Source organism: Carassius carassius, chromosome 1, assembly GCF_963082965.1.
Source record: "Carassius carassius chromosome 1, fCarCar2.1, whole genome shotgun sequence".
NCBI classification, from domain to species: domain Eukaryota; kingdom Metazoa; phylum Chordata; class Actinopteri; order Cypriniformes; family Cyprinidae; genus Carassius; species Carassius carassius.
The window spans coordinates 52,860,032-52,886,949 of record NC_081755.1 but is presented as its reverse complement, the minus strand read 5'-3'; the positions used below and the strand labels follow the sequence as shown (position 1 = coordinate 52,886,949).

Below are 26,918 nucleotides of genomic sequence, written 5' to 3'. Positions count from 1 at the left end.
AGTCTGTAAGGGTGTTGTTTTATTGGTTTGGCATTCCCCACATCAATGTCATGAGCACAGACAGATGTTCTACCGGGGACATCACTAAACAAGATAGAAAAAGTACTCAACAACTCCAACAAGTCATGAGACTGTTCTGCAGTCAGATGTGAAAGAAAACATGAGGGATCTTGTAATATAGCAGAATTCTGAAGGAGGGTGGGAGAAATAGGAAAGCCTCCGCCTTGCAGTTCATCCTCGTCCGTAGAGAACATGGCTATTACACTCACAGTAGCAGTAGCACAAGTTAAGAGAGAATCAACCTGCTTGCTATTGTTATCAGATGATGTTCTACTCACATAAGCTTTAAGGCGATTCACATGACATACACGATTCTTGCACTTTCGGTCCAGTGTAGCAACAACATAGTTGGTTTGATTCAACCTCCTTTCAATCAAATACGGACCAGCAAATTTGGCATGCAGAATCGACCCAGGCATTGGCAGCAAAACTAAAACCTGATCACCAGGTGAAAAGTTTCGTTTTACACTTTTTACATCAAACTGTTCTTTCATTTTTAACTGGGTTTCAGACAGATGTAACTTAGCCAGGTCTCGTGCTTTACCTAGCTTTTCACGGATGGAGGTAACATACTCATCAACAGGCACAGGTCTAGATGGCTGGCTTAACAACTGATCACTTAGTAATTTTAACGGACCCCGCATAGTGTGCCCAAACACGAGTTCAGCAGGGCTGAAACCAAGAGACTCCTGTACAGTCTCTCTGGTTGCAAACATCAAATAAGGAAGACCCTCAGCCCAGTCTTTACCAGTCTCGATACAATAACGTCGCAACATCGCTTTGAGGGTTTGGTGAAACCTTTCCAAGCTCCCCTGGGATTCGGGATGATAGGCACTAGACATTTGGTGGCCAATACCCAGCATCCCTAGAGCCTGCCTGAAAACCTTGGAGGTAAAATTCGAGCCCTGATCACTCTGTATAATCCTTGGTAATCCAAACGTAGTACAGAACTTAAGAAGCTCTTTTACCACCACCTTAGCCCTCAATGTACGTAATGGAATTGCTTCAACAAAACGGGTTGTCGCACACATTATTGTGAAAATATACTGATGTCCTGCTTTCCCTTTTGGCAGTGGTCCGACACAGTCAATAATCAGTCGGTCAAATGGATCATCTACAACAGGAATCGGACAAAGGGGTGCGGGAGGAATTTTCTGATTCGGCTTGCTTGCCATCTGGCAGACATGGCATGACTTACAGTATTTAGAAACAGAGTTCTTAAGTCCAGGCCAGAAAAAGTATCTAGAAATGTGGTAATAGGTTTTAGTTATACCAACATGTCCAGAAAGAAAATTCTCATGGGCAAGTTTCAAAACCTGTTGCCGATAAGTAGATGGCAAAACTATTTGCTGCACCTCCTGCCAGCCAAGCTCTTCCTTCTGTGGTTTCCATCTGCGCATCAGCAAGCCCTCCTCCCAAAAGTAAACCACCCCTGAATTAGAATCATGGACACTATTCTCAACAGCCTTTACGCACTTGGCCAAAGAAGGGTCTGCTCTCTGTGCAACAGCTAAAGAGTCTCTCCCCACCTTCAAGGAAGTCTCCATTTCACTCTCCTCCCTCCCAGAAGGTACATCAACATCAGAATCTGGTGGTATAAACAGAGCACATTCCACAGTCTTAGGCACGTCATTAGCTATAAAAGAGGTTGACAGATCTACGATTTCTTTAAACTTCTGTGCTTGAGCACGAGTAACCACACAAGAGGGGAACACAGACGGAAACTTCTCAGCTAAATCATCGTTTTGGGAAGTATTAGGCATGCAGGTCACAATAGGTGTAGGGAAAACTATGCCACCTGCAAGATCATTCCCCAGTATCAAGTCAACACCCTCTACAGGTAACTGTTCACGCACAGCCAAGTTGACTACCCCACTAACAATATCAGATTTCAAGTATGCAATATGAAGTGGTACATTCACACAACGCATCTCAATTCCACGTACCAATACTTCCTGACCAGTAAAAGTAGTATCGGAAAAAGGCAAAATTCCTGCAGATATAAACGATTGAGCTGCCCCCGTATCACGCAGAATTGTTACAGGCTTAAACTCAGAATGACACGATAATGAGACAGTACCCCAAAACAAAAAAAGCTGATACATCGCTTTTTCTGTGTTAGATTTTACGGAATCAACAAGTGCAACATTTTTAGTCTTATAAGCACCACTCTTCTGCTTCCATGCTCTACAATCCGCAATCAGATGATTTGAATCGAGGCAAAAGAAACAAACTCGCTTGTCAGCACCCCCATTTGATTTACGAGTTATTTCATTTTTAAACGGACGTGCAACACGTTGCTCCGAATTTTCCGCCTGCATTTTGACAGTTGCACCAAAAGAAAAAACATTCTTGTGTGTCAGCACAAATTCGTCTGCAAAAACTGCAGCATCAGCTAGAGAAGTGACCTTCTGTTCGTTTAAATACACAACAATGTTAGCCGGAACGCAATTTTTAAACTCTTCTAACAAGATTAACTCCTGTATTTCCTCCAGAGATGTAACCTTGCTAGAAAGACACCACTTTTCAAAAAGCACTCTTTTTTCTCTCACAAATTCAACAAAAGTTTGTTTGACTGTTTTCATATGCCCCGAAACTTCTGCCGATAAGCCTCTGGGACCAACTCATATGCCCTCAAAACAGCAGACTTTACCGTTTCATAGTCAAGGGAACCTTCAATAGGTAAGGCCGAGCAAACCTCTTGAGCTTTCCCTGTTAGACTGCATTGCAACAGCAAAGCCCACATCTCTTTTGGCCATTTTAGTTTACTAGCAATTCTCTCAAACGCAACAAAGTAAGAATCGACTTCAGCCTCCCTTAATGGAGGTACCAGTCTAATATACCTACTAACGTGAAATGAATCACTCGCAGTAGATCTAGAAAAATCTTCAGTTACAGTGCTATTTACGGGTGAGGATATGGAACTACCCCGAATACGTGGAACTGGAATTGGCTTTTGGGCCAACCGCTCAGATTCCAAATCCAATTTACGGATCTCAATATCTCTCTCCGCCTGTTTTTCTAATATGCGAAACCTAATCATCTCCGCCTCGCATTCTTGCTTCTTAATTTAAAGATCCATCTCTTACAATTTTAAAGCAATCTTTGGATCCTGAGGCACAGAATCAAAATTTGGACTTGCCTCTTCAGGAACCACTACCAACTCATCCTCATCACCAGATTGTTTAGGTAAAATACCTGCAGTTGCCAATTTCTCATGAAGATCTTGTTTAAGCACTTGTTTAGTGGCCTCCCTCTCAATACGAATATCGAAGAATTCCGCAATTAAAACCAAATCTTTTTTTCTACATCTATTAAAGACTTCGATCGTGGGCATGAGAGTAAACGCTGTTAAATCGAATTCCATTATTTCTACGTTTCCCTTCTTTACTCCTTCCCCACCCACAGATGAAAACAGTCAAAACGTTAGAGGAAGAGAGAAAAAAAATACTCACTATACACAAACTGCGACCCATCGAATCACGATCGTACAAACAGACTTCAGTTTTGGACAAACAGAGAAAACTTCCAATTTGCGATCCGAAAAATAAACGAACTCACTTCACAAAAAAAAACAGACGAGCCCCCATTTGTTACGAACCTCAATATTAGTCTAGGGGTTAAATGAAGTCGTAACAAAATGTAAAGATAAAAAGAAAGTCTGACGGTCACATCAATCCCCTGATCCAGAAAAGCACAAACACAAAATTAAGCAAAATAACTTAATTTATTAATAACAAAGGAAGCAAATCTCCAGGAGAGGGCCAGGCCAACATTACAAACAAAAACCTCTAACTAAACACGGAAACTCTAAATAACCTTAACTAAAAAAAAGAAATGACAGAGTCTTACCTATCTCCCTGTCTACCATAAACATAAACAAAATTTTATACTCAAAGAAAATGGCACCCTCTCCCTACCGCTTCCTAAGAAAGATAAACAAAGGTATTTACATAACTTAGAAAATAACACAAAAGAATCATAAACACACCCACCATAACGTTCACACGTTCTCTCATAGTTTGTAATTGACAAGTTCATTCACAAAGTTAAGAGGTAATAAAGACCACACTTGGTCACACTGAGATACACAAAATAACACCAATCTGGATCAGGACAAAGAGTGAGTGCGTAGCCGTCAGTCCTCCAGCATTGTTTCTTTGGCATCTTATACACCTTGGATCTCTGTAGCGTTCACTCAGTACTGATGAATGATGGACATCAGCTGGAATCCAATTAGCGATCTATAACGGAGAGAGAGACAGAAAGAGCAAGAGAAGAAAACATGCAATGCCTAACTTGCCCAGTAGGTGACACTCTCCCAAGAGCGCACAATTCACAAATACGTCCACAGGGCGTAACAACCCTATGGGTAACGGTCTGGCAGAACGTTTCAATAGGACCTTGGGTAATATGATAAGAGCTCTCCCAGTGAAATCAAAGGCGAGGTGGCCACAGCTTCTAAGAACATTAACCTTTAGCTACAATTGTACTGTGCATGAAACAACCGGTTTCGCCCCTTTTTATCTTATATTTGGGCGTGTCCCAAGGCTGCCAATCGACGTAATGTTTCAGCATGTCCTTTGCGATGAGAGGGTGGTCAGTCACCATGAGTTTGTCACTGCACTGAGAAGAGATCTGAGTGCAGCAGCAGAAATTGCCCGGAAACACAGTCTCAAAGAGCAGAACCGCCATGTCATTCTTTACAATCGGAAGGTCAGAGGTTTACCCTTAGCAGTGGGAGATAGAGTTTTGCTAGCTAACTGTGGAGAGAAAGGCAAAAGGAAAGTTGCGGACAAGTGGGACTCTGTTTTGTATGAGGTTCAGTCAGTGAAACCAGAAGTCAATGTGAGCAGGATTAAGGATGTTCAGACTGGCAAAGAGAAAGTGGTGCACATACATTTGTTGCTTCCAGTGAATTTCTTATCCTGGGATGAAGGTGAGGGAGAATCAGTTCGATCAGATTCCACTGGTGCTACCTGTGACAGTGCTCTCGATTCTGCTCTGATGGATGGTCCTGATCCTGTTTCAAAGACTTCAGAATGGTTATTACAGATGGATGGGACACATGACAGTGACGAAATGCAGGATGCCACTTGTAGTGGTGTTTCAGACATTCCTGGAGAGATGACTCTTGAGTATTCTGGCAATGATCAGTACAGTGCAGAACCGGAGCATATTCCTGAAGAGATGACTAAATGAAGACTTGCAAGAACAGTATGATTCAGAATCACAACAGAATACCATAATTAATATGCAAGATCAAGTGCTATGGTTTGAAATTGATGGACTAAATGATTCCATGGATGTTACCAGTGAAAGTATCTCAGAGCTAGCTTTGTCTCTGGAGAAAAAGCTGTCTGAGTGGGCAATGAAATTCAACATCTCCATGACCTCTTTCCATCATTCGCTTAAGATTTTGAAGGAACATGACATTGATGTTCCAGCAGACGGACGAACACTATTGAAAACACCTCGTTCTGGCAGTTTGAGAATAACTGAAAAATCAGGTACATTTTAACTTTGAAAATGTCCATGCACTCATTCGGCAATATTATTCAGAAATTTCACTGAACTGTAAAATCTTGTTTTTGATAGGTGGCAAATACACATATTTTGGATTAAAGGAAGGTCTTACGCATACTCTGTCTGAGCAAGACACTTCAAAATACGACCACTTTGAGATTTCTTTGAATATTTATGGCCTACCCATTTTCAAGTCCAAAAACCTCACAATGTGGCCACTTCAGTGTGCTGTCATCAGCATTGATGAAGTGAAAAACATTCCTGTTGTTGTTGCTCTGTTTTCTGGAGCAAAGAAACCAAATGATTTAGAGTTTTTGAGGGATTTTATGGAGGAGCTGCAAGAACAGATGGAAACAGGCTTTAAAGGAAAGAGAATTGTCCTAAAAACATCATATGTGATGCACCAGCACGAGCCCTCATCAAAGGAATAGTTCAGTTTAATGGCCGCTATGGCTGTGACTTTTGTGATGTAAAGGGAGTTCACGAGAGCAAAATGCTTTTTTTGTATAAAGGAAATCTAAAGGAGTCATTTAGACAGAAGACAAATCATGAACATCACAAAACAGATAGCATTCTTTTGAATCTGGACATTGATATGATCAGGCAGTTCCCAATAGATCCCATGCATTGTGTAGATCTAGGAGTGACTAAGCGCATGTTGATGCTGTGGAAAGAAGGACCTTTGGCCCATAGATTATCAGCTGGACATCTTAGCACCATTACTTATTTTCATCAAGCTGTCCGACATCACCTACCTCCTGAATTCAATAGGAAACCCAGGGGGTTAGATGAACTGAAGCACTGGAAAGCAACTGAATTCCGAACATTTTTGCTTTATACTGGACCAGTGATTTTGAAATATGTTCTCGATAAGGAGAAGTATATTCACTTCCTTTCACTTAGTATTGGAATGCGCATCTTGTACAGTGAAAACCTAATGGAGCATCGTGATTATGCAGATGAGCTGTTAACATATTTTGTTGAAAAAGGTAGCAGCCTGTATAGCATGAGTTTCATCTCATATAATGTGCATTGCTTGCTACATCTCACTGATGTTGCAAATTACAACAGATCATTACACTATTGTTCAGCGTACAAGTTTGAGAACAATATGGGTCAAATCAAGAGGTTTATCCGCGGTTCAAGTGATCCACTGATTCAAGTAACTAACAGATTGGCAGAGAGGCAAGCAATATCAAGTTCTAAGAAATCAAATGTTAACTCTGGTACGCCAAAGACAAAAGAATGTTACAGAATGACCAATGATAGCTACTGCCTTATACATGGAGTTCAAGAAAATCTGTTTTTTTGTGAGGTTTTTTGCAGAATGGAACCTTTGTACACTAAACCATGTGACTCCAGAATAATTGGCATATTCAAAGGATTTCGGAATCACACTAAAATGTTACATACTGGCACCACTCAACTGAGACATAAAGCAATCATGATACCTTTGTCATTGATTGATAAAGATGAATACAATGCGGTAGCGCTTATACTGCTCATGCATTCAGTTTGATTAGTTTGTCAAGTAAGTCAGTAAGGCAGGGTTTTTGTCTTTTTTTATTGCATGTTATCCTGATTTTGATCCAAAGACTATGAATAATGTGTGCGTGTGTGTGCGTGTGTCTTTCAGTATCGAATTTGTTTATTCGGTGATGGACAGACATCTGTTGTACCAATCAGTTGGATTTTTGATGACAATGGAACATTGAAGTGTCGATGGACATCATCACTCTCAAACATTAAAAACAATTCTCCACCAAACCCTAACTGGAAGGTTTATAACATTGTGAAGATCGTTGGACCATCAATTGGTAAGAAATTGCAATAATGGTGCATTTGAATTGAAAATGAATGTGATGCTGAAATGTGGGTATAAGAACACAAATTCAAGTTGTTGTGCCTAATATAAGACAATCCCAATTTTAGTTTTACATAAGTATTTAATATTTCTGGAAGATTTTTTTCTCAATATTATGATAGGTGGTCTTATAAATTTTTTAATCATTGTTTGAATATATTAATATTTATGTTTTTTATGAATTTTATGAAGACCCTCTGGAGGCCTGTTGTGGGTCCCCTGACCCCGGTTAGAAAACCCATGCATTCATGTATTGATGTACATTAAGCCACTTACTTCTATATCTTCCTCTCAGAATTTCATGATCTTCAACAACATCACATGACTTATAAAGAAATTACAGTGCAAACCAGGATACCAGGTTTATTCATTGTGTATACAAGGTTTGTTATGGCAAAAGATTAGGTGATCATACTAATTTTAATGTGATAAACAGATGATGTGCATTTAAAGAAGTCAAGAAATGCAATGAAGCGAGTTGGTCTGAAGACAAAGAATGTTCAGCTGGCCAAAACTCCCAGATACCATGGTAAGCTTGTGTTTTAACATATCTAAGGAACTTAGCAGAATCAGCTTTATCATTTTATTTGCAGATTTTGAATGTCTTATGTCTTTTCTTGAAAGTAGTCAAGAGTCCACTTATTCAGAAAGATTTGTGTCAAAACATCTGGTGAGTATGAAACACTTTTTCTCTTAAATAGAATCTGGTTAAGCTAATTTGATCATTCTAATTCACATTGTTCAGGTGACTGTCTGGATGATAACAATGAAAGCCCTGATGACAGTTATTTAAACTCAAGCCAGCCCAACCCAGTATTCTTAGGTGAGACAATAGATATTCCCTTTAACACATGCAAACACATCACAAGGTACCTTATAAGAGAATTTTGTGTCATGACTCTCACAGATACTCTTCAGGGAAATGTGGCAATGCATGAGGATGATCATCCCAAAAGCTCTGCTTCTTCAGGTGAGTTATAATTTAATATAATTTAGTGTGTGTGTGTGTGCGTGTGTGTGTGTTTTTTTTTTTTTACACTGTACCAAATGTCCCCACAATTAAAGTGAACCACCTACATGTGCATTGTGGATAAAACGATCAGGAAAAAACGGTTTAATTGATGTAGAAAAATATAGAAACAATATAACTGATTTAGATAAATGCAATTTCACTGACCTTATGTATGTAATTTTGATAACAGGGAAGGAACCAAAGGAAACAAAATGCAAAGTCACCATGGAGAAATTGTTTGGTATGTGATATATCAATTAGACATTATTTATTTATACAGACATAAAACATCCTTTGCTATATAACAATCTAACTTTACAATTTTTCAGATCTGAATACTAAGATTCTCCAACAAATTCAAATGCTGGAACAGAGACAAGCTGTCATCATGAATGACTTGGCAAAAGTTAAGTCTGTTCTCATGAAGCGGGCAGAAGAAGATGCCCATGAGGAACTTTTTAAACAACAACAGTGCTCCAGCTTTGAAACGTTTGAAGCCTTCTGTCAGAGGCTTGAAGAAGACAAAAACAACAAAGCCACAGTTTTATTTTTTTATTTTATTGCAGCAGATACCATGTAAAAGAAATGTTGAAGCCTGGTATATTTTAATCATGACAATATTATGTATGTTTTTGTCAGGTACACTATCTCATCCATACTCACGGCAGCTGCAATATAGATGAGATGGTGAGACAGGCTTTAAAAAGCATAGCGTCAGACAATGTTCTCTGTCTGTATAACAGAACGGGGAAAGATGGGAAGAAGGTGTTGCCACCTGTGCTCCTGACATGTTTGAAAAGTAAGTGTTTAAGTTTTGGTTTGTGCATCTGGATGCTGCTATAGAAATTGTAATGTTAACACCTTGCTCTTTGTGTTTTTAGAATGTGTCAGGTCTTTTCACAAACAAAATGAAATAGAGGTGAAGAAGCTAAAAGTAACCACCAGAACAACACCAGACGCGGAATGTATTCGCCAAGTAGAATTTTTTTTGTCCAACGCCAACACCAGGCTGAAAAGGAAACCAAATAAAGGAAAAAGCTGACTTTTTGTTTGATTGTTTTTATTGATGGAAATAAAGAATGTGGGTGTAAAAGTTGAGTTGAGTGAGTTAACTGAATCATTTTAGATAACAGTGAACTAACACAATTATTGCATAGTGGTGTTATATGGTGATCTCACAGTATGAGCACACAGTGAGTGCGCAGTGACCTCACAGTGATCACAGTATGAGCACACAGTATGAGCACACAGTGACCACAGTATGAGCACACAGTGACCACAGTATGAGTACACAGTGACCACAGTATGAGCACACAGTGACCACAGTATGAGCACACAGTGACCACAGTATGAGCACACAGTGATCACAGTATGAGCACACAGTGACCACAGTATGAGCAACACAGTGAGTGCGCAGTGACCTCACAGTGACCACAGTATGAGCACACAGTGAGTGCGCAGTGACCTCACAGTGACCACAGTATGAGCACACAGTGACCACAGTATGAGCACACAGTATGAGCACAGTATGAGCACACAGTATGAGCACAGTATGAGCACACAGTGATCATAGTAAGAGCAACACAGTGAGTGCGCAGTGACCTCACAGTGACCACAGTATGAGCACACAGTGATCACAGTATGAGCAACACAGTGATCACAGTATGAGCACACAGTGACCACAGTATGAGCACACAGTGACCACAGTATGAGCACATAGTGAGTGCGCAGTGACCTCACAGTGACCACAGTATGATCACACAGTGATCACAGTATGAGCACACAGTATGAGCACAGTGTGAGCACACAGTGACCACAGTATGAGCACACAGTGAGTGCGCAGTGACCTCACAGTGATCACAGTATGAGCACACAGTGACCACAGTATGATCACACAGTGATCACAGTATGAGCACACAGTATGAGCACAGTGTGAGCACACAGTATGAGCACAGTATGAGCACAGTATGAGCACACAGTGATCACAGTATGAGCACACAGTGAGTGTGCAGTGACCTCACAGTGATCACAGTATGAGCACACAGTGACCACAGTATGAGCACACAGTGACCACAATATGAGCACACAGTGATCACAGTATGATCACACAGTGAGTGTGCAGTGACCTCACAGTGATCACAGTATGAGCACACAGTGACCACAGTATGAGCACACAGTGAGTGCGCAGTGACCTCACAGTGATCACAGTATGAGCACACAGTGACCACAGTATGAGCACACAGTGATCACAGTATGAGCACACAGTGACCAGAGTATGAGCACACAGTGACCACAGTATGACCACACAGTTATCACAGTATGAGCACACAGTGACCACAGTATGAGCACACAGTGAGTGCGCAGTGACCTCACAGTGATCAAAGTATGAGCACACAGTATGAGCACAGTATGAGCACAGTATGAGCACACAGTATGAGCACAGTATGAGCACACAGTGATCACAGTATGAGCACACAGTGACCACAATATGAGCACACAGTGAGTGTGCATTGACCTCACAGTGATCACAGTATGAGCACACAGTGACCACAGTATGAGCACACAGTGATCACAGTATGAGCACACAGTGACCAGAGTATGAGCACACAGTTATCACAGTATGAGCACACAGTGACCACAGTATGAGCACACAGTGATCACAGTATGAGCACACATTGAGTGCACAGTGACCTCACAGTGATCAAAGTATGAGCACACAATGAGTGTGCAGTGACCTCACAGTGATCACAGTATGAGCACACAGTAACCACAGTATGAGCACACAGTGACAACAGTATGAGCACACAGTGACCACAGTATGAGCACACAGTGATCACAGTATGAGCACACAGTGATCACAGTATGAGCACACAGTGACCACAGTATGAGCACACAGTGACCACAGTATGAGCACACAGTGATCACAGTATGAGCACACAGTGACCACAGTATGAGCACACAGTGATCACAGTATGAGCTAACAGTGACCACAGTTTGAGCACACAGTGATCACAGTATGAGCACACAGTGACCACAGTATGAGCACACAGTGACCACAGTATGAGCAACACAGTGAGTGCGCAGTGACCTCAGTGACCACAGTATGAGCACACAGTGACCACAGTATGAGCACACAGTGAGTGCACAGTGACCTCACAGTGATCACAGTATGAGCACACAGTGATCACAGTATGAGCTAACAGTGACCACAGTATGAGCACACAGTGATCACAGTATGAGCTAACAGTGACCACAGTATGAGCACACAGTGATCACAGTATGAGCACACAGTGAGTGTGATGTGACCTCATATTTCGACCACAGTATGAGTGCACTGTGATTGTGCAGTGACCTCATGTTGTGAACAAAGTATGAGCACACAGTGAGAGCTCTGTGTGGTTACACTTTTAGTTCACTGTGACACTCACATTATGACCGCACCATGAGAATATTGTGAGCTCATAGTGACATCATTGTGAGATCAAATTGTTGACTGAGAATAGAGAAATTCCAGTCTTAATCAGCGAAAGAAAACAAGCCACACTGCACTTAATCAATCATTATATGAAATAGGAGAACATGAGTCTGGACTTTGTGTTAAATGTGATCTTCCTGAAACAGTTGAACATATTTTAGTTAAATGTAAAGGACATGAGAATGAAAGATTACAACTTGCAGAAGCACTTAATATAGGAATTAATCCGATCTCACTTAACAAATTGTTCAGTAAAGATGCAACTATAGACATGTTTTACATACTGTTTAAATATCTCAAAGACACCGAATTAATGAACAGGATTTAGGGAACTGCACATATATATACATACATATATATATATATATATATATATATATATATAAATTCTTTGTTTACCCTTTCAGTTTTTCCTTTAACTCGATTTACAACACTCCATCCTGGTAGGTGGCGGTATATTCACCCAAAGATAGTTTGCCAACCGCCATAAGAAAAAAGTCGAAGAAGAAGAACCGAAGCGGAGGATCCCTCGGTGTGCGCATGCGCGAGTAAATATTGGGAGCTGGCGTGAGAGTTGAATGTGAGACCTCTTTTCTGCTTTTCCTTCACTATTTATTTGCTGTTTGGTGTCATGCATGGATTGTTTTGCGTAATTAGGTTTGAGGTCAAGTCAGATTCTCGTATGAATAGCGCTGGAGTGATTTACTTTAATAACTTGTGTTCTGTGCAGAAAGAGACTTTTACTCTAGAAATGCTCTTCGTTCAAAAACGATCATATTGTGTCTAATGTTCATAAAAGATGTTCAGTTGTAAGATGTAAAGTTGTTCAGGACAAATTGTTTCACAAATGAGGAAAGTAAATTTAAACACGTATCTCTCAGATTCTTTTGCAAACAAACATTTACATTTTGCAAAACAAACAAAAAACTTTTGTTGGTATTTGGGGTAAAAAAATATATATATAAGCAGAGAATAGCCTACAAAAACTTTTGCTAAAGTGATTGTTTTGAACAAGTATTAACCTTAGACGTTAATATATATAGGTCATTCCTGGCATGCGGTAACATTTTGGCTTCATAAGTGTTGGGAAAAGGTTACATTTATTTTATTTTTTTTTGCATTATACCAAAGTAGTGTCATGTTTAATGTGTGATACTGCACCTATATATTATTTTCAAAACAATACCAAAAAAATAAAAAAAATAGCTATGTGTTTCCTTATTACTATCATTCATGGTGGAAAAACAATTATCTGTTCAGATGGCTAGAGAAATTGTCCAAAATTTCACTGTAAACTAATATTCATTACACAGAAGCAAGATGAAAGGAAAAACTATAGTATAAACTTTTCTAAAGACAGCAAGCTCTCATCAGACATACATTTATATAAACTCCTACCGCGATTCATTTAAGCGTCTCAACCAATTTGAATCGACACATATTCAAATCGATTTTCAACCAGCTCACAGATAATCGTTACATCCCTAGAGCTGAAGGATTTTTCTGAAGAACAGCAGGAAGTTTAACTGTTCAGAACAAGCAAGGGACTCATGAACAACTATCACTTAAAAACAGCTGTGGATCAATCAGGTAACAACACTGTGTTAGGAATCAAGGGGATGTAAACTTTTGAAAAGGGGTCATTTTCAAAAATTCAACTATTCGTTTCTCTTGTAGACTATATGTAAACAACTTTTATTTGAAATATCGTATTTAGGTCAGTACTACTAATAATAATAATAATAAAATACACTATTAATGTAAGATAATTAACATTTTGCATAGGCTTTTGGCATTTGAAAGGTGTCCAGAGTTGGTTTGTGATCGCATTAAGTCTGGAATAGCTTCTTGTTTCAGAGGTGTTACTGTCAGAGATGAGTTTTAGAAGACAACACAACACTGTAAAGCTAGGCTGGTAGTTTTTCAAGGTTCAAGAGTCACAATTCACTACTGTGGTATAATATAGTAATGATTTAAAAAGAGACAGCACTTAATGCATCTTTGATTTATTGTTTATTTAAATCTGCTTCTTCCACACAGAAATTCATGTTCAGTGACACTCCTCTGACAACAATCTCACATTCATCGATTCAACAATAAATGCAGGAATATCTGCATCAGTTCTCAAGTGAAGAGGAGCATCAAACCATCAGGAAGAGATGAAATCTGTAAAGATTGAGTTTATTAAAGAGGAAAGAGAGGAGATGAGAGATCCAGAACCATGCAGAATCAAACACACTGAAGATACTGAAGAACAAAAAGGTTGGTGTTTATTCTTCATTAATTCATTAACCCATTAACCTCCTCCTGAATGCTATTACTAGGCAAGTCTCTAGCCAACGTGCAGCACTGGGTAGCTTTTCAATACTTTCTTCTTTGTGTGGTTAAGAGGAAAATGCATGTCTTTTTTATCATCTAATAACTTTTAAGGTTGACAAATATATATATATATATATACACACACACAGGTGGGTAGAGTACCCAAAAACTGTACTCAAGTAAAAGTACTAGTCTGAATAGTTACTTGAGTAAGAGTAAAAGAGTATCGGATAACAAATCTACTCAAGTAGTTAGTTACTAGTTACTTTGGGTCATATATACTGAGCCTATTTTTATTTAGATATATAGATAAAATGTATGTTATATGTGTGTGTATAAATATATATATTTCATCAGCCTTTACTCCAGTCTTCAATGTCACATAATCCTTCAGGAATCATTCCAATATGTTGATTTACTATCAATGATGTTCTTTTTATCATAATCTTAACAAAATATCACAGGTTCTAAAAAAATATTGAGCAGCAAAACTGTTTCCAGCACTGGTAATAAATCAATATATTAGATTTATATTTTGAAGGATCATAACTCTGAAAACTGGAGTAACAGCTGATGAAAATTCGGATTTGCATCATGAAATAAATGATATTTTAAAGTATGTATTATATATGTATAAATAACCTCTGACACAGAGAAGAGAGAGAAAACTCCTCACATGACCGTTAAGTTACAGAACATCTGTCTGTTTACTTAAGTCACAGATATAGGTGTCATGCCATAACATATTTTTAATACGACTGACTTTATATTAAATGTGAATTTAACATTGAAAGTTAATGTGATATAAAAACTGCTACTAATATTTCATTGTTCATAAAGAGACCAAATAATATTACATTATCAAAAATCATTTTCACTGACAGTCTAGAGTTCAATCACTCTCAGAAACTCCCATTAAAATCAATGAAACTGTTAACACTGTGAAATCAATATCTTAATTATAGATTCGTACACACATCTGCACTTTGTTGTTTCTGACGAGAGAATTCGCCAGAAAGAGGTATTCAGTCAGTGAGCGAGTGAAGGAAGCACCGGCATTTTAGCGATGACTCACCTGAACACCTATGATTGGCCATTGCATTCAAAAGCTCAACAGAATCGTGTGTGATTGGTTATAATGCGCAGTGCTGTAAAAACACATCTATCTCTGGCTCAGCACGTACTTCACACGTACAACAAACTAATGTCACAGTGGTATCGTGTACTGTAATCGAATGTAGCCCAAGTTATTACCTGTTAAACAGTAGACAGCACACGCGGTGTTCATCTAATAAGGATCTTCATCGCTAGCAAATAATAGTCTTTGAACATTTGCCACGTTTTCAACGCTGCTGATGTTAAACGTTACAACTCTGAGTGAACCACTTCAGACGCTCAGCGCGTGCGGCAGGGAACTGAACGAATCATTCAAACTGATTCATGAACCAATTCACTCGTTTGCCAATTGGCTTGATCAATCCTTTGAACAGAGTGGACTCAAAAGAATGAATCATTCGCGAATGAGCATCGCTCATTGTCCAAAGAAAAGGAGACGTCGTCTTTGGAATAAACTGAAGCATTTATAACATTTATTGCATTAAGATAAAGTAACGAGAGGAGCGTGGCCCACAGTAACGAAGTAAAGACACAGATTTTTTCCAAATAATTTACTCAAGCAAGAGTAAAAGTACCCATCTTTAAACATACTCAAAAAAGTATTAGTTGCCCAAAAAATTTACATAAGTAAATGTAAAGAAGTAAATGTAACTCGTTACTACCCACCTCTGTTTATATATATATATATATATATATATATATATAAAAGGTCCATTTCTTGCTATGTGCTTTGGGTGAACATGTTGCTAGGGTAGTCAAAAAAAAATGCTAAATCTGAACAACAAATGACTAAATTTGCAACCGTGCAGGCTACTCTGGGATTTCAGCATTTCCCGTCAAAATGTTACAAACCACTCTTTCCCGATGCCTGCAGCCGAGGAAAGCGCAAGGCTGCCTCCACTTGTAGTACAGACTCACACATCTCAGTCTTTTTCCTCCTGCCGCTAATAACCCCTTTTTTCCTTTTCAGTGGCTTCCATCTCCCAAATCAGACACCAGTGCGAGGCTGCCTCTGCTCACAACACAGACCAATACATTTTTCTTTTCTCCATTTTTCTTGCGCTTCTCTCAGTTTCCCACCTCAAGCCCCAGAGGTCGATATTAAACACGAGGCGGCCCCTGCTCCAATCTCCCAGTTGGGTTTTACTTTTCTGTTTCCCTGCCTGGCTAGGCTTACCCATCTGATAATGAAAAATTAATTAGTTTAACCCAAGCTAAAGAAAAATAATGAACATTTGATCAGATACAACTGCAGTCACAATTTAAGAGATACATTATTCGAATGCTTGGCAAAAGAGATGCGTTTTTAATCTAGATTTAAACAGAGAGAGTGTGTCTGAATATCAGTTAAGCTACATAGGTATTAAAGTATAAAAGAATTGAGTTGCTTTTAAAATTTCCCCGACTCCTTTTCCTCTGATCAAGTCAAGTATGGAGTAATTTCAGGTCGTGTCTGAGTCAAGTCTGAAATATATAAAAAATGCGACTCGAGTCCGAGTCACTAGTCTCAGCTTCAGACGTCATGCCCAAGGACTGTTGGCTAAATGTCTGATGCATATGGGACACAAAAGTGGAAACACTTCAGCAGTGTCGAAATCCTCATCACATTGGTTGAATTTTACATGATTTCTGGTAGACGTGCATATCGTTCTTTAACATTCTGCCTGGAAACAAAGATACTGTGGTGCCAAACCACCTTAAGAAAGAAGAAAGCTGTCGTGTTTACAGCTATGACGATGAGTGCTTATCAGGATCAACACTGGAGTTTCAAAAGTATGTGTAAAAGACAAAGTTTGTGGCATAAAGTCTTTACAATATGTCCAAGAGTTTTACACATCTCCACATCCCAAAATGTGACGCTGAAACAAAACAAACTGAGATTAGTTGTATGACATGTCAGTCAAATGGACTCATGGGTGGGCCTTGGCCAATGAAAGCTGCGATAGATTCCAGACCTTCAGCCAACAGTCTGAAGATCTGGCTATGCAAGACACCGAGTCACTAACTCGAGTGCCTATCTCTGGCTTGAAGCATCAGAAATCTGCACTTGGTATCGGCTGCAAAATCCTTATCGGAGCATCCCAAATTTTGATCTTTGCATTGATCAATTAATGAAAAGACTTTACTATATTGGTTTGTTTTAATATCTTTATTAAAAGTCAGTGCCCAGACTTCATTATTTGGCTTAAGATTAAAACATTAAAACCAGTTAAAATCCATCTAAACTACTGTTCAAAACAGTTAAAATTGTTCAATTTTTGATTAAGATGACTTGAAATATTTGATACCTGGTGTGTGCCTAGAGACACACGGTTCGTTCCGAAAGGGATATATCACACTCTGTAGGGCACTTAGGATTGAAAACAATCATGGCCTCCATATTGAAGGGTCGTTTCAAACCGAAGTAATTCTTGTGGCAGATCCATCACACTGACAAATGTACTGTTTTTACTTTTGTTTCAGAGTTGATTGAAGATAATGTGGTGAAAGAAGAACTGAGTGAATCTGAGAAGAAAAATCATGTTAGAAGTGGAGAGAAACCTGAACAGAATGATTTAAAGAAAAAAAGAACCAATAAATCTTTCACCTGCACTCAGTGTGGAAAGAGTTTCTCACGATCATCAAAGCTTAAGGATCACATGAACATCCACACTGAAGAGAAACCATACACATGTGATCAATGCGGGAAGAGCTTCACAATAAAAAGATACCTTGCATCACATGTGAGAATTCACACTGGAGAGAAGCCGTTCACTTGTGATCAATGCGGGAAAACATTTTTGTTTGCTTCAGAACTGAAGAGACACCTGAGAGTTCATACAAAGGAGAGACCACATTCATGTCATTTTTGTGGAAAGAGGTTTTCACATCTAAAAAATTTGAAAGAACATGAGAAAATACATACTGGTGTGAGAGAGTACATGTGCTTTGAGTGTGAGAAGACCTTTACTTCAGCAAAGTATTTAAAACAGCATGAGAGGATTCACACTGAAAAGAAACCTTACAAGTGTTCACACTGTGACAAGCGATTCAGTCAGACAAGAGACCTGAAAAGACATGAGAGGATTCACACTGGAGAGAAACCTTACCAATGTTCACACTGTGGCAAGAGATTCAGAGATTTAGGAAACCTGAAAACGCATGAGATGATTCACACTGGAGAGAAACCGCACACATGTGATCAGTGCGGGAAGAGTTTCACACTAAAAGCAAACCTTACAAGACACATGAGAGTTCATACTGGAGAGAAACCATTCACTTGTGATCAGTGCGGGAAGAGTTTCTCACAATCATCAAACCTTCAGCTACACATGAACATCCACACTAGAGAGAAGCTGTACACATGTGATCAATGCGGGAAAACATTTTTGAGGGATTCAGAACTGAAGAAACACTTGAAAGTTCATACAAAGGAGAAGCCACATTCATGTCATTTGTGTGGAAAGAGTTTTTCATTTCTACAAAGTTTGAAAATACATCAGAAAATACATTCTGCTGTGAGAGAGTACATGTGCTTTGAGTGTGAAAAGACTTTTACTACAGCAAAGTGTTTAAAACAGCACGAGAGGATTCACACTGGAGAGAAACCTTACAAGTGTTCTCACTGTGACAAGAGATTCAGTCGGTCATCAAATCTGAAACTACATGAGAGGATTCACACTGGAGAGAAACCGTGTCACTGCACTGCATGTGAAAACTATCACAGTAAGTAATCATCTTCAGATCCAGCACTTTCAGACTTTATGCTATGTCCTCCCCAAATGTGACACAATTATGCATCAAGCATAAATATTTCACCTTCATGTTCAACTTTTGTGTGTCTCCCTAATCAAACACACCTGATTCAACTCAGTAGCTCATTAAAAGAAACTCCAGGAACTGAAATAGGTGTGTCAAAAAAGGGAGACATACAAAATGTTCAGTGTTGGGGGATGTCTAGGACCAGAGTTGAGAAACTGATATAGTGCTTTTAACAATTAAGATTATCTAAGCAGCTTTGCAGTATGAAATAGGAAAATAGTGTTTCAATAATTTCAAACACTCAATTTTCAGTTAAAATATTATCTGGATAAATCTGTAATTACAAGTGACACAACATAAAAACATTATCTAAGGTTTTCACAATAAATAAAATTCATCTTCATCTTTAAAACCATGAGATTCGACTGAGATTCAGACCAACTTAATGACTTTGAGTTTCTCCTCAAAGAATAATGTCTAAAAGTTTTATTCCTCTGTCATTTAATGGCAACATAATATGATGATTCTGGGTTACTTTTAAATGAACATTTATTAATAAAACAAAATATCTTCTTTGGCCATAAAGATTAGACTACTCAATAGCATTAACACAGGCCTTGCTCCTTTCCATTCAGGTGAACAAACACACACACATAAAATTGTCCGCCTGTTAAAAAACATATCTAAAATGTAGTTAATATTTGCAGGACAGAATAAATAGAAACATTTAAAATCCAACATGGAGAAGTCTGATGTAACATATAAATTAGGATATTTAAGTATTTAAGGATAAAAGACTGCAGTTGCTTTTAAAATATTAATGTCCTTTTCCTCCTGTCAAGTCAAGTCTGGAGTCATTTCAGGTAGAGTCTGTCAAGTCTATAAAAAGTGTCCAGAGTCCCAGTCACTAGTCTCAGCCTCAGATGTCATGCCCACAGACTGTTGGCCAAATATCTGATGCTTATGGTACACATAAGTGGAAATACTTCAGCAGTGTCATGTGTCGTACATGTAGACGTGCATATAGCGTTCTTTAACGTCCCAAATGGAAACAAAGATACCGTGCTGCCAAACCCCCTCACCAAAGAAAAAAAGCCGTCGTGTTTACAGCTGTGACGATGAGTTTTCATCGGGATCAACTAATCTAGAGCTTCAAAAGTATATGAAAAATTCAAAGTTTGCGGCATAGAGTCTTTATGTCACAAACCATGATGTAGTCAGAGGGTTTAGTGCAAGTGAACTGTTTATTTACAAGTGGTAATGTGACAAGGTGTTGTTGAGTTGTAGAGTGGAGCACTTCCAGAGTTCTGGAGATTAACACACGGAGAGTAAGCTTAGGAATGTCAATGCATATCGTCATGGGGATATCTGAGGACCTAGGAACGACAGGTAAGAGAGAGGTCGGGAACCAGTTCATAGTAGTGAATTGTAGACCAGATCCCTGAGTACTAAAGTGGTGAAGGCTTTATGTTTTTATGATGGGTGCAGGTGCAGGTTATCAGTACTTTGGTGATTGGGATCTGAAGTGATAGGAATCAGGTCCAGGTGATGAATGGGGTGGCTGTGATGGTGAATCCCTGACATGACGCTCCCATAGACTGTAAAAAAAGATGGACGACTCGCCTTCGCTCTCTTCCATTGGTCAAAACTGAAGCCGCCAGTGTCCCGATATGGCGCTGACATCTTGGACTTGCGCCTGCGCAGATAGCGATCTAGGGACCAGTTCTGCGCAGTAGCTATGCGCAGTAGCAAGCAGGAGGTAAAGCCTTAAAGCCGCGAAATCAACGGCCCCGCCCCTGTGCCCCGCCCTCACTCTCCCTCGCAGAATGCACATACCGTAATCTGCACTGTTTTGGAAGTGGAGTCCTGCTCCTGTGAACTCTGTCTGCTCCGTTCCACTCCAATCTCATTAAAATAAGGTAAATACAATCTCCTCAGTCCTCCGAAGATCATGAAAAAAGCCTGTTGACGCTTCAGTGCCTCCTCGAGAGCTGTCAATCACAGCTGTCAATCACGACATCACACCACCGTTTTTAGAGCATTAAATAACTATCTAAAAAACAACTTATTTTAAAACCGAACACTTGAATTTACATTAGCGTGATACAAACTACAGTAAATGACAAAAAACAGCTTCGGAAAAAAGATATTTGAAGGGTAATTTAATTGTTTAGTTGGTCTCGCGTTCCATTGAATAACATGGGGAGGCGGGGTTTGACCTATACTAGGACCACTCACCAGGGGGCGATCGCGACATTTTGGCTTCACTTTTCAGGGCTTGTGCGGCACGCTTGGACGCTCCCCTCTGGAAGGCGCGACATCTTGCCATACAACATCCAAGGGGTTGGAAGGTGGGCCGCTTGGAGACCCCTATGGACCTACTTAGATGGGAAGGTGTTACAAGGCAATCCCAGATCCGGGCACCACGCTGGAGACGAGTGTGAGGATGGAGGCCCGGGACTGGGCTTAACTGGGGATCATAAGCCCTCCCTGGGTTTAACGGAAGGATGGGAGCCCCTCCTGGGCTTAACTGGGGATCAGGAGACCTTGTTTAGGTCGGAGTGAGTGCGGTGGCATCACCCAGTGGGCCTGCATCTTTTTATCGGATTTTATCGAGGCACAGATCTGGGGAATAGCACAGAAAAATTTCTGCAGCATTCAAGGTTCACAAAATGCATATAGTCTCTGTTACCCTTAATGGGTGAAGTTTGAAACAACCAGGACTCTTCCTAGAACTGGCCAAACTGAGCACCTGATGGAGATGGGCCTTGGTTAGATTGTTGACCAAGAACTTGATCATTCTCCATCTCTATGATCCAACCATCTTCTTCCGCTTATCCGGGGCAGGGTCGCGGGGGTAGCAGTCTAAGCAGAGAACCCCAGACTTCCCTCTCCCTAGACACTTCCTCCAGCTCTTCTGGGGGGACACCGAGGCGTTCCCAGGCCAGCCGGGAGACATAGTCTCTCCAGCGTGTCCTAGGTCTTCCCCGGGGTCTCCTCCCAGTGGGACGCGCCCGGAACACCTTCCCGGGAAGGCGTCCAGGAGGCATCCGGAACAGATGCCCGAGCCACCTCAGCTTACCACTCTCGATGTGGAGGAGCAGCGGCTCTACTCTGAGCTCCTCCCGGGTGACTGAGCTTCTCACCCTATCTCTAAGGGATAGCCCAGCCACCCTGCGGAGAAAGCTCATTTCGGCCGCCTGTATCCAGGATCTTGTCCTTTCGGTCATGACCCAAAGCTCATGACCATAGGTGAGAGTAGGAACGTAGATTGACCGGTAAATCGAGAGCTTCGCCTTGCGGCTCAGCTCTTTCTTCACCACGACAGACCGGTACATCGACCGCATTACTGCAGAAGCTGCACCGATCCGTCTGTCAATCTCCCGTTCCATCCTTCCCTCACTCGTGAACAAGACCCCAAGATACTTAAACTCCTCCACTTGAGGCAGGAACTATCCACCAACCTGGAGTGGGCAAGCCACCCTTTTCCGACTGAGGACCATGGCCTCGGATTTGGAGGTGCTGATTCTCATCCCAGTCACTTCACACTCGGCTGCAAACCGTCCCAGTGCATGCTGAAGGTCCTGGCTTGATGAGGCCAACACAACAACATCATCCGCAAAGAGCAGAGACGAAATCGTGTTGTCACCAAACCTGACCCCCTCCGGCCCCTGGCTGCGCCTAGAAATTCTGTCCATAAAAATCATGAACAGAACCGGCGACAAAGGGCAGCCCTGCCGGAGTCCAACACGCACCGGGAACAAGTCTGACTTACTGCTGGCAATACGAACCAAGCTCCTGCTCCGGTCGTACAGGGACCGGATAGCCCTTAGCAAAGGGCCCCGGACCCCATACTCCCGGAGCACCCTCCACAGGCCGCCGTGAGGGACACAGTCGAATGCCTTCTCCAAATCCACAAAGCACATGTGGACTGGTTGGGCAAACTCCCATGAACCCTCCAGCACCCTGTAGAGGGTATAGAGCTGGTCCAGTGTTCCACGGCCTGGACGAAAACCACACTGTTCCTCCTGAATCCGAGGTTCTACTATTGGCCGGATTCTCCTCTCCAGTACCCTGGCATAGACTTTCCCAAGGAGGCTGAGAAGTGTGATCCCCCTGCAGTTGGAACACACCCTCCGGTCCCCCTTCTTAAAAAGAGGGACCACCACCCCGGTCTGCCATCCCAGAGGCACCGTCCCCGACTGCCACACGATGCTGCAGAGGCTTGTCAACCAAGACAGCCCCACAACATCCAGAGACTTGAGGTACTCAGGGCGGATCTCATCCACCCCCGGTGCCTTGCCACCAAGGAGTTTCTTGACTACCTCGGTGACTTCAGCTTGGGTGATGAATGAGTCCACATCTGAGCCCTCAGCCTCTGCTTCCTCAATGGAAGACGTGACAGCGGGATTGAGGAGATCCTCGAAGTATTCCTTCCACCGTCCAACGACATGCCCAGTTGAGGTCAACAGCTCCCCACCTCTAATGTAAACAGCGTTGGTAGGGCACTGCTTCCCTCTCCTGAGGCGCCGGACGGTTTGCCAGAATCTCTTCGAGGCCGACCGATAGTCCTTCTCCATGGCCTCACCGAACTCCTCCCAGGCCCGAGTTTTTGCCTCCCCAACCACCCGGGCTGCAGTCCGCTTGGCCTGCCGGTACCTGTCAGCTGCCTCAGGAGTCCCACAAGCCAACCAGGCCCGATAGGACTCCTTTTTCAGCTTGACGGCATCCCTTACTTGCGGTGTCCACCACCGGGTTCGGGGATTGCCGCCTCGACAGGCACCGGAGACCTTACGGCCACAGCTCCGAGCGGCCGCTTCGACAATGGAGGTGGAGAACATGGTCCACTCGGACTCAATATCTCCAGCCTCCCTCGGGATCCGGTCGAAGCTCTGCCGGAGGTGGGAGTTGAAGATCTCTCTGACAGGAGACCCGGCCAAACGTTCCCAGCAGACCCTCACAGTACGTTTGAGGGTCTCTATGATCAACATGGCAATCATCACTGCAACAGTCCACCGATCTGGGCTTTATCACAATGTCACAAGAGTCAACCCCCTCCTCAGTGAAGACACATGAAAACACACCTGGCATCTGAAAAAAATGTAGTGTATAACAGGAGAGCACATGGTACGCATTATATTAAGAAATCATGTATATTATTAAAATAACAAAGTAATTGTGATATTTAAGTGAATAGTATAATGTATGGATATTTGTATTATTCATATCCCAAGTGCACTTTCATAGAAAGCCACGAGGGCAAGAATAAAAATAGATGGTGTCCACTGAAAACAAACAAAACAAGATAATTTCAGATTATATTATTACCAGCAATAGGCTGGCCACAATAAAAGGCAACTCTAAAATGTGCAGTTTAACTGTATTGCGGGGTCCAAAAACCAGTCAGTTTCTGGTGTGACCACCATTTGCCTCATGCAGTGCAACACATCTCCTTCACATAGAGTTGATCAGGTGGTTGATTGTGGCCCGTGGAATGATGGTCCACTCCACTTTAATGGCTGTGTGAAGTTGCTGGATATTGGCAGGAACTGAAACACACGGTTGTATATGCCAATCCAGAGCATCCGAAATGTGCTCAATGGGTGACATGTCCAGTGAGTATGCTGGCCATGCAAGAACTGGGATGTTTTCAGCTTCCAGGAATTGTGTACAGATCCTTGTAGCATGGGGCCATGCATTATCATGCTGCAACATGAGGTGATGGTTGTGGATGAATGGCACAAAAATGGGACTCAGTATCTCGTCAGGGTATCTCTGTGCATTCAAAATACCTTATTAAAATACACATAACATACACCTGACCATACCATGACCCCTCCGCCACCACGGGCCACTATATCCACAACGCTGACATCAGCAAACTGCTCACCCACACGACACCATACACGCTGTCTGCCATCTGCCCTCTGCCCTGTAGAGTGAAAACCGGAATTCATCCATGAAGAGAACATGTCTCCAAAGTGCCAGACACCATCGAATGTGAGCATTTGCCCACTCAAGTCGGTTATGACAATGAACTACAGTCAGGTTGATACCCCAATGAGGATGACGAGCATAAAGATGAGCTTCCCTGAGAGGGTTTCTTAGAGTTTGTGCAGAAATTCTTTGGTTATGCAAACCGATTGTTGACACATCTGTCCGGGTGGCTGGTCTCAGATGATCTTGGAGGAGAAGATGCTTGGTTTGAAGGTCTTGGTGTAATGGAGGCCAGCGAGTAGTGCTGTGCAGGTAAACCTCACTCCCCGATCTCAAGAGACGCACTAGCGACAGACGCTAGTGGCTGTAGCCATTTAGCCTCCTTGTTAGTGCATCCCGGGTTCGAGCCCCGCTCGGAGTGAGTGCGAGTAGTGGCGTAGAGGACCCAGTAGAGAGGGGTTACATTGGCTGGTGTGGTTACACATGGTCTGCAGTTGTGAGGCCAGTTGGATGTACTGCCAAATTCTCTGAAACGCCTTTGGAGATGGCTTATGGTAGAGAAATTAACATAAAATTCACGGGCAACAATTGTGGTGGACATTCCTGCAGTCAGCATGCCAATTGCACACTTCCTCAAAACTTGCAACATGTGTTGCATTGTGCTGTGTGATTAAACTGCATACTTTAGAGTGGCCTTTTATTGTGGTCAGCCTATGACACACCTGTGCAAAAATCATGCTATCTAATAATGAGCTTGATATGTCACACCTGTGAAGTGGATGGAGTGCTCACTAACACAGATTTAGACAGATTTGTGAACAACGTTTTAGCGAAATAGGCCTTTTGTGTACCGTATTTTCCGGACTATAAGTCGCACTTTTTTTCTTGGTTTGCCTGGTCCTGCGACTTATAGTCAGGTGCGACTTATTTATCAAAATTAATTTGACATGAACCGTGAGAAATGAACCAAGAGAAAACATTACCGTCTACAGCCACAAGAGGGCGCTCTATGCTGCTCTGTGCTGCTCTGTGCTCCTGTAGTCTACACTGAAAACATAGAGCACCCTCTCGTGGCTGTAGACTGTTATGTTTTCCCTTGGTTCTTGGTTCTAAATAAATGCGACTTATAGTCCAGTGCGACTTATACATGTTTTTTTCCTCGTCATGACGTATTTTTGAACTGATGCGACTTATACTCAGGTGCGACTTATAGTCCAAAAAATACGGTACTTAGAAAAAGTCTTAGATCTTTGAGTTAAGCTAATGAAAAATGGTGGCAAAAACAAAATTAGTTGCGTTTATAATTTTGTATGTAGATACAATGTATGTCTTGTTTTTTAACATTATATAAAGGAGTCAATTCAATTCAAGTTTATTTGTATAGTGCTTTTTACGATACAAATCATTACAAAGGAACTTTACAGAAAAATTACATTTCGACAACATTTAGTAGTAGCTTATAAGTGGTGACTGTCAATTTGTGAGTATATGACAGGATTGTTCAGAAAAAACTAATACAAGACTTAATCAACCAGACGATGAACATTATAACAGAAATTATTATTATATGATGCAGTCACACTTGTAGCAATATTTGTTAGTTCTGTTTGTTGATTCAGGGTTAGCATCATCTGGGGTCCTCTGAGGGTCAACATCATCTCTTCTCAGGTGTTCTGGATCCAGACTGGAGCTTGTGTAAATCCTAGTTAACACGGGATGTAAATCCCGTGGCAAAACATAGAAACAAATAGAGACATCATTAGCATCAGATTTTTGACTGTAGAGGAAGTAACAGTACATCCGTTTAGTTGCAAGTTGTAATCTACAAGATTCCGTGTACTGTTTTTTTTGGTCAAATAATTAATATA

At 41.3% G+C, this 26,918-nt stretch overlaps 1 protein-coding gene across 1 annotated transcript in view; it reads left to right on the top strand.

Annotated features, from left to right (window-relative positions):
* Positions 1–26,918, top strand: part of LOC132159307 (gastrula zinc finger protein XlCGF57.1-like) — a 65,250-nt gene that overhangs the window by 27,478 nt on the left and 10,854 nt on the right. Inside the window, exon 2 of the mRNA XM_059568855.1 lies at positions 17,836–19,077. Within this exon, the coding sequence (XP_059424838.1) occupies positions 17,836–19,077 (1,242 nt within the window). The remainder of the gene's footprint in view (positions 1–17,835; positions 19,078–26,918) is intronic.